We start from the raw sequence: 13,575 nt of genomic DNA on the forward strand, positions 1-13,575 counted from the left end.
TGCAGCAGATGGGAACAAATAGAGAGACCCATCACAACCAGAAAATATGCTGAGAGTGAGAGATGTTGGAACATTCAGACCTATGGAATGTCTCCATCAAATCCCTCCCCTTAGAGCTCGGGATCCCTTTCAAAGAGGAGGCAGAAGACAGTAAGAGCCAGAGGGGATAGAGAACACCAAGGGAACAAAGGGCCTCCAAATCAACAGGATGAATGAACATATGAACTCAGAAAGACTGAGGCAGTATGCACAGGGCTTTCACTAATCTACACCAGACTGGGTTCTAAAGCTGAAAGGAGAAGTCAACACATCCCACATGAATTCCTAATGGAGATGATGGCTATCTCCATCCTACAGCCACTGGCACATGAAAAGTTAGTTTTCTCCAAGGGAGTCTCAATGGTAGAAATAAACCACTTTAAAGGGTAGGCATACAAAATAAACTCAACGGTACCTTCGGAGGCTCTCTGTCTCCTAATGTTAAGTCACAGCATTTCCCCCCTACTTTATAATCCTTTACATATTTGTTACGGCTTCCAGTTTGGAGGTTTGATGGGGTTCCTGTGTGTGTAAATATGTGTGTCTCGACATCTTTATGCATTTCTTTGCACTTTTTCTTGTTTGGTTGTTTTTATCATATTCCAAATTGCATGCCTTTGTTTTAACTTATTTTATTGTATTATCATTCCCTGGGGGGAAATGATTTTAAAAAAATGGTGATTAACAAACTCTCAATTCTGCCACCATTTCTGACCTCCAGTAGCATTGAGTCTTGTTTGTTGATTTGATTTGGTTTGGTTTCACTTTAGTGATAAAAACTTTCAGGTAAAATAAAATCATCTGTCAGCCTGTGTCTTGTCTATCCCATCAAAGTTGGAAAAGAAAATTGCTCCTGTGAGAACCAAGCTGCTGTGGGAAAGATGCTGCTTCCTCCACAGACAAGTATAAGAAATACACCATGTCAGGAGTGTAAACTACACATCTGAGCTGGCCAGGTATTAGTATAGGATATCCCATGATATATTAAAGAGTCAAGACCTGGCATCCATCAGACTGTGTCCCTTAGCTATCCTTCTATCCCTGGGATATTGTAAAGTAGATGGATTGTATTACTCAGCCCTTGAACTCTAGCCCTCAGAGAGAATGCTAAATGAGAAATGGCAACGCCCTGTGAAAGAGTAACTAGACTCAATCTCAACCTTCCAGGCGGAACAGGTCTGTGAAAAACAGGCTGTATTCTAATAAGAAGCCTGAAAGTAATGATTCTAACAGATAATCATACTTTTGAAAATAAAATGAAAAACCAAAAAAGAAATAGTAAGTAAGAGTTCACATTTTGGCAGGATAAGGCAATCCCCATAATGAATCATATATATTTAGTAAATATAGAGACTAATGTTTCTCAAAAGGAACTCATAATGTAGATGCCTAAAATTAATGTAGATGAAAATTACAAAATTGGTTGGGCAGTGTTGGTGCACATCTTTAATCCCAGCACTGGGGAAGCAGAAGTAGGCAGGTCTTTTTGAGTTTGAAGCCAGCCTGGTCTACAAGGTGAGTTTCAGGATAGCCACGGTATACACAAAGAAACTCTGCCCCTCCCCCCCCAAAAAAAAGAGCATGCTGGAACACAGAATATTAAAGCCACAAAGTCATTTAAAAAGAGATAACACAAAAGAGCTTGGCGATGAATTGCATTGAGACAAGAATAGATATAAACTTAATATCATTGTCAACTGTTAAAAATTGGCATCAATTTTATGTCCTTAATATGTGCAAAGCACCATGTGGCTAGTTTTTTAAACTACATTTTTGATGTTTTGTTCAGTTATATAATACATTTGTCTAAAACAAATTCCCAATTTCATCTTCACTCTAGGATTTCTTGAACATGTATCTTAGAGTCCACCCCACCATTAGTATTATTTATGAATGATACTATCGTCTAGCTGTGTCTTCTTTGTAGTTCACAACTTAGCTATAAAAAAAATATTGGAATTTGACTTACTGGGTAATAAGTAAATCTCCTTGAATATATTTCATTAACTTTTTAAAAGTTTTTTTTTCATATGCATACAAAGTATTTTGATCACCTTCATCTTCATCCCTTCCCTTAAGTCCTCTCCAATCCATTCCTTGCCTTCATAGTTTTCCAACTTCATCTTCTTTTAATTTTTTTTTTTTTTTTACCAGTGAACTGATTAAAATTTGTGCTGCTTATACATTCAAGGATACGAACTCATGGTGTTACTTTCAAAAATTGCTTTCAGATTTATTTTTTGAGTGTTTCCTTGCATGTATGTATGTGAACAAACATGTGCCTGGTGTCCATGGAGATTGGAAGAGAGTGTCATATTACCTGGGACTAAAGTTACAGATGGTTGTGGGTGCTGGAAGTCAAACCTTGGTCCTCAGTAAGAGAGTCAAGCTCTCTTAATGTAAAGCCATCTTTTGAGACCTTATGGTTTATTTATTTTTTTAAAGATTTATTTTATTTTTAATAATATGTATGTGTGTGGGTATTTGTACACGAGTGTTTGTGCCTTCAGAGGCTAGAGGGAAGATTCCCTGGGGTTGGAAATTACAAGAGGCTGTGAGCTCCTGCTGTGGGTGATTGAAATAAACTCAGAACACCACAAACTCTTAACCATTATCACTCTGCTCTCAATTTCTTAACTGTATTAACTCATACAATCCTAAAATAACAACCTGGTGTGTTAAACTCATTTCACTGATGTACAAATCAAAAGCTACACCAGGCCCAGGCCCAGGCTTTCTCTCTCTCTCTCTCTCTCTCTCTCTCTCTCTCTCTCTCTCTCTCTCTCTCTCTCACTCTCATGTTCTCTCTCTCTGCCCCTGGATCAGGAAAAGGAATGGTGGTTTTAATTTAAAGTCCTGTCTTTTTTACACCAGCTTTTCTTCCTGTCACCTATTAAATGTGAGAATTTTTAATTTATAATTGGAGGTTTAACTTTTGACCACATTCATTATTTTCTATACTATTTGTTTTATAAATTATATAAAGATTTATTCTTGCCAGACATTGGTGGCACACACCTTTAATCCCAGCACTAGGGAGGCAGAGGCAGGTGGATCTCTGTGAGTTCAAAGCCAGTCTACAGAGTGAATTCCAAGACAGGCTCCAAAACAATACAGAAAAACCTTGTTTTGAACTCTCCACCCCCCAAAAAAAGACACAGAAAGAGATCTATTCTTTCAGTTATCTGAATGTGTGTGACTATGTGAGATGTGTGCAGGTGTCCACAGAGGCCATAAAAGCCTGACAGATCTGGAACTAGAATTATTGTAGTTGGGAGCTGTTGGGTATGGTTACTGGGAAGTTAACTCAAGTCCTCTGTAAAATGAGGAACAGCTCTCAGCTCTCAACCACTGAACCATCTCTTCCGTCGCTGTGGTGGTTTATACAGGAATGATCCCTATAGACTCAAGTGTCTGAATGCCTTGTCCATAGGGAATGGCACTATCAGGAGGTGTGGCCTTGTTGGAGGAAGTATATCACTGCAGGGGTTGGCTTTAAGGTCTTTTATATGTCCAAGCCACACCCAGTGAGCATTCCCTGATGCCTGTGGATCCAGATGTAGCTCCTTCTCCACTCTCAGCTCCTTATCAAGCATCAAGTCTCCCTGAATGTTTAATGTTGTCATGTCATACCTTGATGATAATGGATTATACCTGTGAAACTAAAAACCACCCAATTAAATGTTTTTCCTTTAGAAGAGTTGCCAAGGTTGTGGCAATAGAAACCCTAACTAAGACAGTCCTCACCTAATAGTATTTTATGTATAAATTAAGTGATTATTATATACAAACAAGTTATAATAGTTAAGGCAAGCATAACTGGATAACTGGTACTACTAAATGATGTCTTTTGTTTTTTGGTTTTGTTTGAGACAGGGTTTCTCTGTATTGTTTTGGAGCCTGTCCTGGAATTTGCACTGTAGACTAGGCTGGCCTCAAACTCACAGAGATCTGCCTGCCTTTGCCTCCTGAGTGCTGGAATTAAAGGCATGTGCCACCAAAACCTGGCATACCAAATGATGTCTTTATGCTCAATCCTTATGTCAGTAGTGGCATTCAAGAACCAAAAAGTCCTGCCAGGGGTAGTAATAGAGTATGAAATATCTCCCAGTGTTAACTACAAACAATTCAGGCTAGAGATAATATATATTTTAATTTTTAAAATGAACATTTCAGGCTAATTTGGTAAACATAATTCCATTCTTTTGATGTAGTAAAAATAAATTACAAAATGATCACCTATAAAATGGACTGTCCCTAATTAAACCAATAGTCTGTAGTCCCACTGGTTTTTCTGTCTTTCTTAGTTTTCCACAAAATCTGGAGACTCGGGTCAAATAAATAAAAAACTTTTATTGGGTAATATTTTCTTGAATTTAGTTTATGTGTGTGTGTGCATGTGTGTGCGCATGTGTGTGTGTTGAATAGTAAATATTTTGTTGCAGTTGTGCATAAATAAAATACATAAATATATATTCTAAACTAAATTTCCATTGAATTAATTTTACTTTTATTTTTTGTGGATTTCACATCATGTATCCAATCCCACTTATCTCCCCATCTTTTCCTATCTGTTCTCTGCTCTTGCAGCCTTCCCCACCAAATCAAAAGCAAATTTAAAAGAAACACCAAAAAACAAAAAAAGATACAAAAATCAAAAACAAAATCTAAAAAAGAATTTAAAAAAGAAGAATCTTGTCATGGAAGCTGTTGTGTGGCCTGTCACACAGTTTATTTACCCTTTAGTCCATTCATCTTTACTTGCAAGTGTTCACTGCCATGAGGCATTGGTCTGGCTCCAAGGCCTCTGGTTTCTGCTACACCATCCATAATGGCATCTCCTCGGGGATCTCTTGGATATCCTGTTGTCCTGTGTCTTAGAGATCCTGCCATTTTGGATCTGGAGGTATGTACCCTTTACATGTTCCAACAGTTCACACATGAGGTAAATGTTGGGTAGTCCTGTGCCTGCATGCTATCTGGTTTGCTCAGCTCAGTTGCTCATGGTCACTCCCCAGGTGAGCTCTTAGCATTGCCTTAGCTAGTTCACCCAGAGCATCCTGCAGCAAGGAATGAGATCCGTTCTGCTCTTAGGCCCTCAGAGCCAGCCTGCCAGGGCCAGCTCTAGTGTACTAGTATGCTGCTGAGGGGGGTGAGGGAGTTGTCTGCTGGGCTGCACTCCTGTGTACTGCAGCTGGTGTGGGGCAGGGCTAGTTCTGTAACTCTTATGACCCTGGGGCCAGCTCACTCGCTATGGGTGATAATAGGTGAGGGTAGGAGGACATCTTTCCCTCACCCATGCTACCACATAACAGATGAGCAAGGGGGTCAGCTCTCCTGCTCTCATGTCCTCAGGGTTGGCTCACTTGCGTTCCCTGACCATGGGCTCAGGTCTAATGTGCTTCTCAGGTGAGGTGCATGCCTATGGTGAGAGGTAGAGCCATCTTTTCCCAGTGTGTGGACAAGCTCTTCCTGAGGAATAGGGCCACTGTTTCAATATCCAGCAAGGGACAGGGTCAGCCACCCCAGGGACAGTGAAAAGCAGGGCTGGTTTGGCATATCATGGTTCCAATGACCCCCATGCTTACATGGGCCATGTACATCACCACAGATCCCAGGTACAGCAGAACAATGGACCCACATAAGGCTCTAGGCAGCAGCCTGTGCATGGATATCTCTATTGTTCCAGATAGCAGCATCAGCCACCCACAGCAATACGGCCCTGGGTGCAACAGTCCTTGGACACTGACATGGTCCAAGGTGGCCAACAAGACCCATTCTTCTGCATGGCCCTTTGTGACACCAGGAGCTCCAGGATGTTAACTCAGACCCTGACTCCTATAGGACCATGCATGGACCCAGACATGGCTATCTGCTATAGTACCGACAAGGACACCATGGCCCCAGGTGACAGTGCAGGCCACTCAGATCAAGATGTCCCTGGTGGCAGTCTGGTCTTCAGATTCCCTCATAGCCACAGGTTACTGTCCAGACCCCAGGCATCTAAGTGGCCTTTGGTGACAACATGGGCCACAAACATATGTATAGGCCCTGGCTGTGGTAGGACCACAGACTCAAATAGCTGTTTTGTTGTACTTGTTCATAAATGGAAATATATGAATAAAGGCTCTAAGTTAAATTTTCCACACTTTGAATGAAAAATTTAAAATAAGAGCCCTGATACAATTTTTCTTCTGTTCAAGTGACTTCATCAAATTTTTCAATAATAATTTGAAACCCTTAGAAATCAGAAATACTGAAAACTCATAGCTTAGCAACATAAAACCCAACTGGTGAAACTACATTTGTTACAACATTAAGAAAAAGGATTTATAATTAATTACAGGTGAGATGGCCCAGTGGATAGATACCTTCCTCCATGCCCAATGATCTGAGTTCAATCCATAGGATTGGCAGAACCTACTCCCAGAAATGGCAGTCTGTCCTCCTCACATGTGACCCCTCCACCCCAACATCGGAAATGAAATTTTAATTAGCAAAACTTAAAATGCAAAACTGTAGGAAAAGTAACCAGATGCAGCAACAGATGTAACTGATCCAGTAAAATGATTGGCCTTGCAACCAGAAAGGAGGTCATCCTAGCTTCCAGAAAGTTGCCAGGCACAGTGGCCAGCATGTAATTCAAGGACTGGGGAACCAGAGCTTGACAGATCCTGAGGCAAGCTGGCCACCCGGTTTAGCCTATTTTATTTTAATTTATTTACTAATTTATTTTTGAGACAGGATTTCTCAGTGTAGCCTTCGATATCCTGGAATTCCCTCTGTAGACCAGGCTGGTCTTGAACTCAGAGATCCACCTGCCTCTGCCTCCTGAGTGCTGGGATTAAAAGGGTGTGCCACCACCACCCAGTGAATTTTTTTTTTTTTTTCAGAGACAGGGTTTCTCTGTAGCTTTGGAGCCTGTCCTGGACACTGTAGACCAAGCAGGCCTGGAACTCACACAGATCCACCTGTTTCTGTGTCCCAAATGCCAAGATTAAACGTATGCGCCACCACCACCCACAGTCTAGCCTATTTAGCAAACTCCAGATCCTAGTAAGACCCTGTCTCAAAACAAGAACTTTGAAAATGGCTCAGTGTTCAAAGGCCTTGCTGAACAAACACAAAGACCAACAGTGGCATTTGAACTTGGATTCCCAGAATCTGTGTAAAAACCTAGCAGGTATGGTAGCCACTTGTAACTCCAATATTTGAGAGGCAAAGACAAGGAATCCCTGGGACAAGCTAGCTAGCTAGACTAAGAGGAATTGGAGAGCTCCACATACAACAAAAACAAAACATCAAAACTAAGGTGGAGTAAGCAAGGCAGACTTCTAGTGTTAATATATGCACATACACATATGTGCACAAAGTCCTATATCCTAAACCTTCTCATACCTACAAACCAGTTTTTAATATAAAGTAAAACCTTTTGTTTTCATAAATACCAACCAGTTTTTAATATAAAGCAAAACTTTTTGTTTTCATATCTACCATTATTTTAGATTTCTTTTGTGATGCTGGGGAACAAATCCAGACAAAGCCTTGCACATTCTGCACCATCACTGAGCTGTACACTGGTCCTATTTCCACACATCTGTATAAATATTACTATAAATCTTAACAAATGAAACCAAAAAATTTTAAAAACTCTGGTCATCCATAAATGTCTTATACATTTATTGAAGGCAGAGTTCTAAGTCTCAAGATTCTTTTTAACATGTTTGAGGTTATTTCTTTCCATTTTATTTTGTTATACGTTCCAACCACAGTTCTCTCTCCCAGCCCCCCTCACCTACCATTCCCCCTTGCTCCCTCCCACCCACCCTTGGCTCTCCCCTAGTCCACCCTCAAGTCCACTCCTCCTTACCAGTTAGGGCTCCTTGAGTCAACATAGTCTGGTTCATAGGTTGGGGTAGGGCCTGGCCCCTCTCCAATGCATTAAGACTAAACACGGCATCCCACCATAGAGAATGAGCTCCAACAAGGACCACTATACAAACCTAGTTGGTTGGAACCCATTCCTTAGGGTGAGATGGCATGCTCAGAGGCAGTAGGACAGCAATGTTTGGAAGTTTTGAAACCAAAATGAAGGGTGAACAGCAAAGACTCAAAACTTTTATGGCTATAGGAATATGTAGCTAAGCAAGGGCTTGATTGCTTGCATCCTTTTAAATTTTTAAGGCAATTTTGAGACAGTTTGCCAAAATTAAGGACTGCACAGGAGTCAAAATATCTGGTTAAGGTTTACTTTTGTTAGCTGCAAATGATGATTTCCTAGACGGTGTCAAGAGTTCTCAGAGCATTAAGTGAAACACCTGGGAAATATGTTGGAGAGCCTTTATAATGAAGCCATGTTGTTAATTACTGAGAACTACCTATAACATGAATATTGTGTTTAAAGTACCAACTAAGTATTAAAACACAAGTAACTTACAGGGACAAGTCAGATGCAGTAACTTTTGATTGAGGAAGACTTTATATAACTGCAAAATAATGAGCTATGTATCTAAGCAGTTTAGACCCTTTTCCTGCTTCCTTTAACTACATTGTCTCTAAAAATCAGTAGAGGAAAACTGAAGGCTATGTTCCCAGGATTAAGACTCAGAAATCTAAATCAGAGGACAAGTACACTAACAATGAACTAAGCAGTATAAACCCAAGTAATTTTAGGTTATATCGTTTCTAAAATAAAACAGAAACCACCTGTACGGATCAATGTAACTTTAATACAGGGCAAACAGCAACAGATTACAAACACTTTCCCAGAACCCCTCAGAGCAGATGGCTGATTCTCTGTCATCTTTTCCTCTTTGTTGATACTACCAGGACCCAAATACAAGCAATATGAACTCTGTTGTCACCTTTGACCTTTCTGTGATGAAGAAAAGATTGGATAGTTGTCTCCTGAGTGCAGGACAATGTAAGAGTTGTCTAGGAAATCTTTTTTCCGGTATACCCAACTGTTCTAAGATTGATAACCTGAGGCTACAGGCAATTCTAAAAATATTGTCCAGAGTTTTATAGCAAAGCAATCAAATTTAGAAAGGAGATACATTGTAAATAGAATTTTCATGTTGTTTCCCATAAACATGGATTTTTTTCCACATGCATCTTCAAACTCCTCTTGTACTCTTAATCCAAGGTAGTAACAGTTATCACTTATGCCTTCATTAAACAAAACGTTTTGCCATACTGTGGTATACTCTCCAGAAGTTTAAAGTAGATGGTTCAAAATTGCAAATGCATCCTCTATAAACTGCAGTTTCCCTGTTGCTTAAACTAAGAAGGTTCTTTCCACTGTGATGTCCTATAATATGCAAACTAACGTCCTACAAGCTACGAACGGGAATTAACATTTTCAAAACATAACCGTGACCCAGGTGCGGTGCTCCTTTTCCGCCAGCCGAGTCCTCAGGAATGCAGGGCCTGCCACTTGCTCAGAGGGCCGCGTTCGGGGATGTATTTGACCCCGCAGCCATCAGGGATGAGGCGCTTGGCTGAAACCTTATCTTCAAACTCATCGGCGTTGAACTTGGTGAAGCCCCACTTCTTGGAGATGTGGATTTTCTGGCGGCCAGGGAACTTGAACTTGGCTCTGCGCAGGGCCTCGACCACGTGCTCCTTGTTCTGCAGCTTGGTGCGGATGGACATGATGACCTGGCCGATGTGCACCCTGGCCACGGTGCCTTGCGGCTTCCCAAAGGCGCCTCGCATGCCGGTCTGGAGCCTGTCGGCGCCCGCGCACGACAGCATCTTGTTGATGCGGATGACATGGAAGGGATGCAGCCGCACGCGGATGTGGAAGCCATCCTTGCCGCAGCTCTTCACCATGTACTTGTTGGCACAGATGCGCGCGGCTTCCAGGGCCTCGGAGGACAGCTGCTCGTACTCGTCCGACACCATGTGGCCACAGAGCGGGAACTCGTCCACCTTCGCCTTCTTCCGACCCAGGTCAAAGATGCGGATCTTCGCGTCGGGGACCCCCCGGCAGAAACGGGATTTGGGGTACGGCTTGTTCTTACAGTACCGGTAACAGCGAGCGGGGCGACGACCCATGGCGACAGCAGGAGCTTCTGACGCGCGTGTCTTCCGCCGGCAGCAAAATGGAGGCCGGGTGGATATCTCTTTACCCAGGAAGCCTTGCGAGAACCATAGAGCTCTGGGGAGGACTTGAAGATAGACCTTACCACCCAGCCTCCCAGAGCGCTCTGCGCCTGCGCAGGGCTCAGTGGGCGTGGCTTGGGTGGATTTTTCACAGTGTTTTTTTTTTGTTGTTGTTGTTTGTTTGTTTTTTGTTTTTTCCAGGCCAATGAAAGCAAGCGGTCGGCATCTAAGGACATCTAAGGAGCGGGATTCGGCTTCGGCCTTGATTTGGGACTTTGATCTTAGACTTTGCAGTAAGTAAGTTGTTTTTTGTTTTTGTTGTTTTAAAGTCTCCCACGTTGGGGGTTGGTGGCTCATGTCTTTAATCCCAGCACTGGTGAGACAGAGACAGGCGGATCTCTAAGTTCCAGGCCAACTTGGTCTACAAAGTGAGTTCCAGGACAGCCTCCAAAGCTACACAGAGATACCCTGTCTCAAAAGAAAAAAAAAAAAAAAAAAAAAAAAAAGCACAAAGCCTCTTACACTTCAAAAAACTCCCTCCAGTTACTTGACATGTTCTGTTGGTTTGCGGTTTGGCTAAGAAATAATCGGCTTTCGGAGCTTGTTTCTCACTGAGCTTTGTAGATCAGTTCTTTTGTGAGTAGCTTTTTTGCTTCATCTACCTGTATGGCTTGGCAAGTGTGCTCTGGTGAGTTCAGAAGATGAGAGCCGTGGAAGGGTGATGAAGATGTCGTGTGGACATATTATATGGTAGTTGCTTTAAAATATGAAACTTACTTGGCCTAAGGAAATGACTTTCTCAAAATGGTTTTCAGAACTGATTGAAATGCTAGCTGAATGTTTTAACTTAAGGTTAGTGGCATTTTCTAATGATAAAATGGCTACACGCTGTAAAGACTATGTTCTGAACAATCTTTTCATTTAACTGATAATGAGTTTAATCTTTTTGATATTGATGTCTGATTTTTGTAAGATTTTTGAGACATGGACCAGAAGTTCAATTTGAAAACAGGATTTGCATTTTTCCAGGGTGATTTTTTTTTTTTTTTTTTTTTGTTTGTTTGTTTTTTGTTACCTTTTTATTATTTGACCTTTATGATATTTCACAAACCTATTATCTTCTGGGACAAAATGTTCCCAGTGTGAATTTATCCTGATAACTGTAAGCATGTAAGCATTTTGACAGCTCAGATGGATCTGACAAGGATTCTGGTACTCAGAGAAGTCACAGAATACTTACTGAGTGTTGCAGCTGGGATGGGAAGATATTCTGGCAGTCTGGAGTTTACAGTTCTGCTTCAGGGAAAGGCTTCCCCAGTGTATGAGCTCTGCTCTAGCAGGAGAGGGTTTCCCCAGTGAAGTTGTTAATTGTTTGCCTCTGGTCCCCTACAGAGCAGAATGTAACAACTCTGCTTCACCAGGAGGGAAGCCCTGCAGCAAAAATTGCTACAGCCCTGCTGGGATCCGTCCAGGGTCCTCTTTGCTCCAGGGAAAGAAGGTCTCACCCAAACCTCATTCAAGAGATTTCTTGGGAGGGAAGAATCCAGGAGAGTGGCTGTCCTCTGCACTGTGGCAGAGGGCAGCCAGGCAGCTGAAACAGCTGCAAGCTTGAACAGACACAGGGTTTATATAGGGATTCTTAGGGGGAAACGTTTTTTCCAGGGAGATTTCCAGGGGGATGGGGGGATTGGTAAAATTTCAATCCCTGAGCTCAAGACTGGTTAGATCTCCTCAGGGATTGGTTAGTTTTCTGCATAGGTTTAGTCTGCTTTGGCTCTGGTTTCAGGGCCAAAGTGTGTTTCTTTCACTGGTACTTATTAGCTTTTTGGCTCCCTGTAGTTTTAGGCCCAGGGTGTATTTCTTTCACTGGCTCTGATTCCAGGGCCAAAGTATGTTTCTTAGGCTCTGCTCAGGATGTGTTTCTTTCTTTGGCTAGCCCTTTTTCCTTGCAACACTGCTCCCAGTTTTTAATAGAGAAGAACAAATAACTATACAGTTACCACTTTTTATCTAAAGATTTATGGAATACCCATGTTAGAATACAGCAATTAAAACTGTGAGTATATAGAATTTTCCCACAGAAGCTTGAAACTCTTTGATTTGTGTTGGGTAGCATTACTTCTAAAGTTTAGACTTATTATACTTGAGAGACCAAAGGGCAAAAACTGTCTCTAGCATGTAAGCCCCTAACTTGTATAGGCTGTACCATAGCAACCTACTTCCCTTTTTTTCCTAGACGATAAAGACTGTTCTGAAATTATCTGATGTTGTAAAATTTGCTGTTCTAAGCAAGATAGCGGGTCATAAGACTAATTACTATTTCTGCTTTTGTAATCAAATTTGCTCACTCTGCTAATAAAGATGACTAGGGCAGCTACAAGGCATATATATTAAAATTAGACCCTATCTACATATAGACAGAATACATGTATGTAATCTTGTGGGTTTTGCCTTTATAAGCCCTGAGCTAATATGGCTAGGGGCTGTGTCTTGGGTGTACTCCCAGGTGTATTCTTGACCCTACATTGGATGCCAATACCTATCTAAAAAGCCTCTTATTAAAAATTATTTTGGTTGTGGAGAATGTCAGAGAGACTCCAGACCCATAACACTTTGATCCCTCTTTCAGTCAGGTGGTCTGGGGTTCTTTACTATGTTCCTGGGTGTAGAGATAAAACAGTATGCTGTCTTGACCCTGGGCTTACAGAATGAGAGGAGTTAAATGGTATTATTTTATTTTAGATAAATGTGCAAAAGAGGAAAAGAAAATCACCTCCAAGGTGCTGTATGGAGTCCTGATGATGATAGGAATGAATGGTCAGGGAGGACTAATCATAAACTGTATATAGGAACAGATAATTGGGACCCTACAAATGGGAAGTCACTAAGTACCAAAAACAGGGAGCCTTTAAAATAAGGCTGGTGGGGTTGTTAAGGTGCTTCACATATCACCATCTTACAGATTAGGGGTTCTGGTTAGTGTGAGGCTATCGAAGAGCTTCATATAAATGTTCTCATTGACTTGAGTATGATGAATAGACCTGGCCAATCAAAAATGTATGCAAGGACATGTACTAAAAAACAAAACAAAACAAACAACAACAAAAACGTTAAACTGACCATGATTTAATGTTTTACCTTATGAATATGTGTACATTGTGCCCAGAATCTATCATAAGCACCAGAAGAGAGGAATCTGTTAGGTAAGAGCAATAAAATGACCTATCAGAGTCAGTGTGATATTACCTGTCTTGATCTTGCTTTGTGTTTCCAAAATTATAGGATCTTCTTAATAGATAATGTGGTATCATCGTCAGTCTACCTAATAAACTTTTTCAAAAATCCAAAAGGTAACCAACTCTGGGTTACTTGACCTGTACTTGTTCTGGAATTTAACTATTATGCCCTACCAGAAAAAAACAAAACAAA

General features: G+C 41.3%; 1 protein-coding gene across 1 annotated transcript; it reads right to left on the reverse strand.

Moving 5' to 3' along the window:
* Positions 1-9,431: 9,431 nt before the first annotated feature.
* Rpl10l (ribosomal protein L10 like) lies at positions 9,432-10,123 on the reverse strand. Its single transcript, XM_051196083.1, has one exon. The coding sequence runs from the start codon at positions 10,096-10,098 to the stop codon at positions 9,454-9,456; it is 645 nt and encodes a 214-aa protein (XP_051052040.1). The 5' UTR covers positions 10,099-10,123; the 3' UTR covers positions 9,432-9,453.
* Positions 10,124-13,575: the final 3,452 nt, after the last annotated feature.

The sequence above is a fragment of the Phodopus roborovskii genome, unplaced genomic scaffold (assembly GCF_943737965.1).
Source record: "Phodopus roborovskii unplaced genomic scaffold, PHOROB, whole genome shotgun sequence".
Lineage (NCBI taxonomy): Eukaryota > Metazoa > Chordata > Mammalia > Rodentia > Cricetidae > Phodopus > Phodopus roborovskii.

What these genes read in the sequence shown, in the direction of transcription:
- Rpl10l (XM_051196083.1), bottom strand. Translation starts at nt 10,098, where the DNA reads ATGGGTCGTCGCCCCGCTCGCTGTTACCGGTACTGTAAGAACAAGCCG.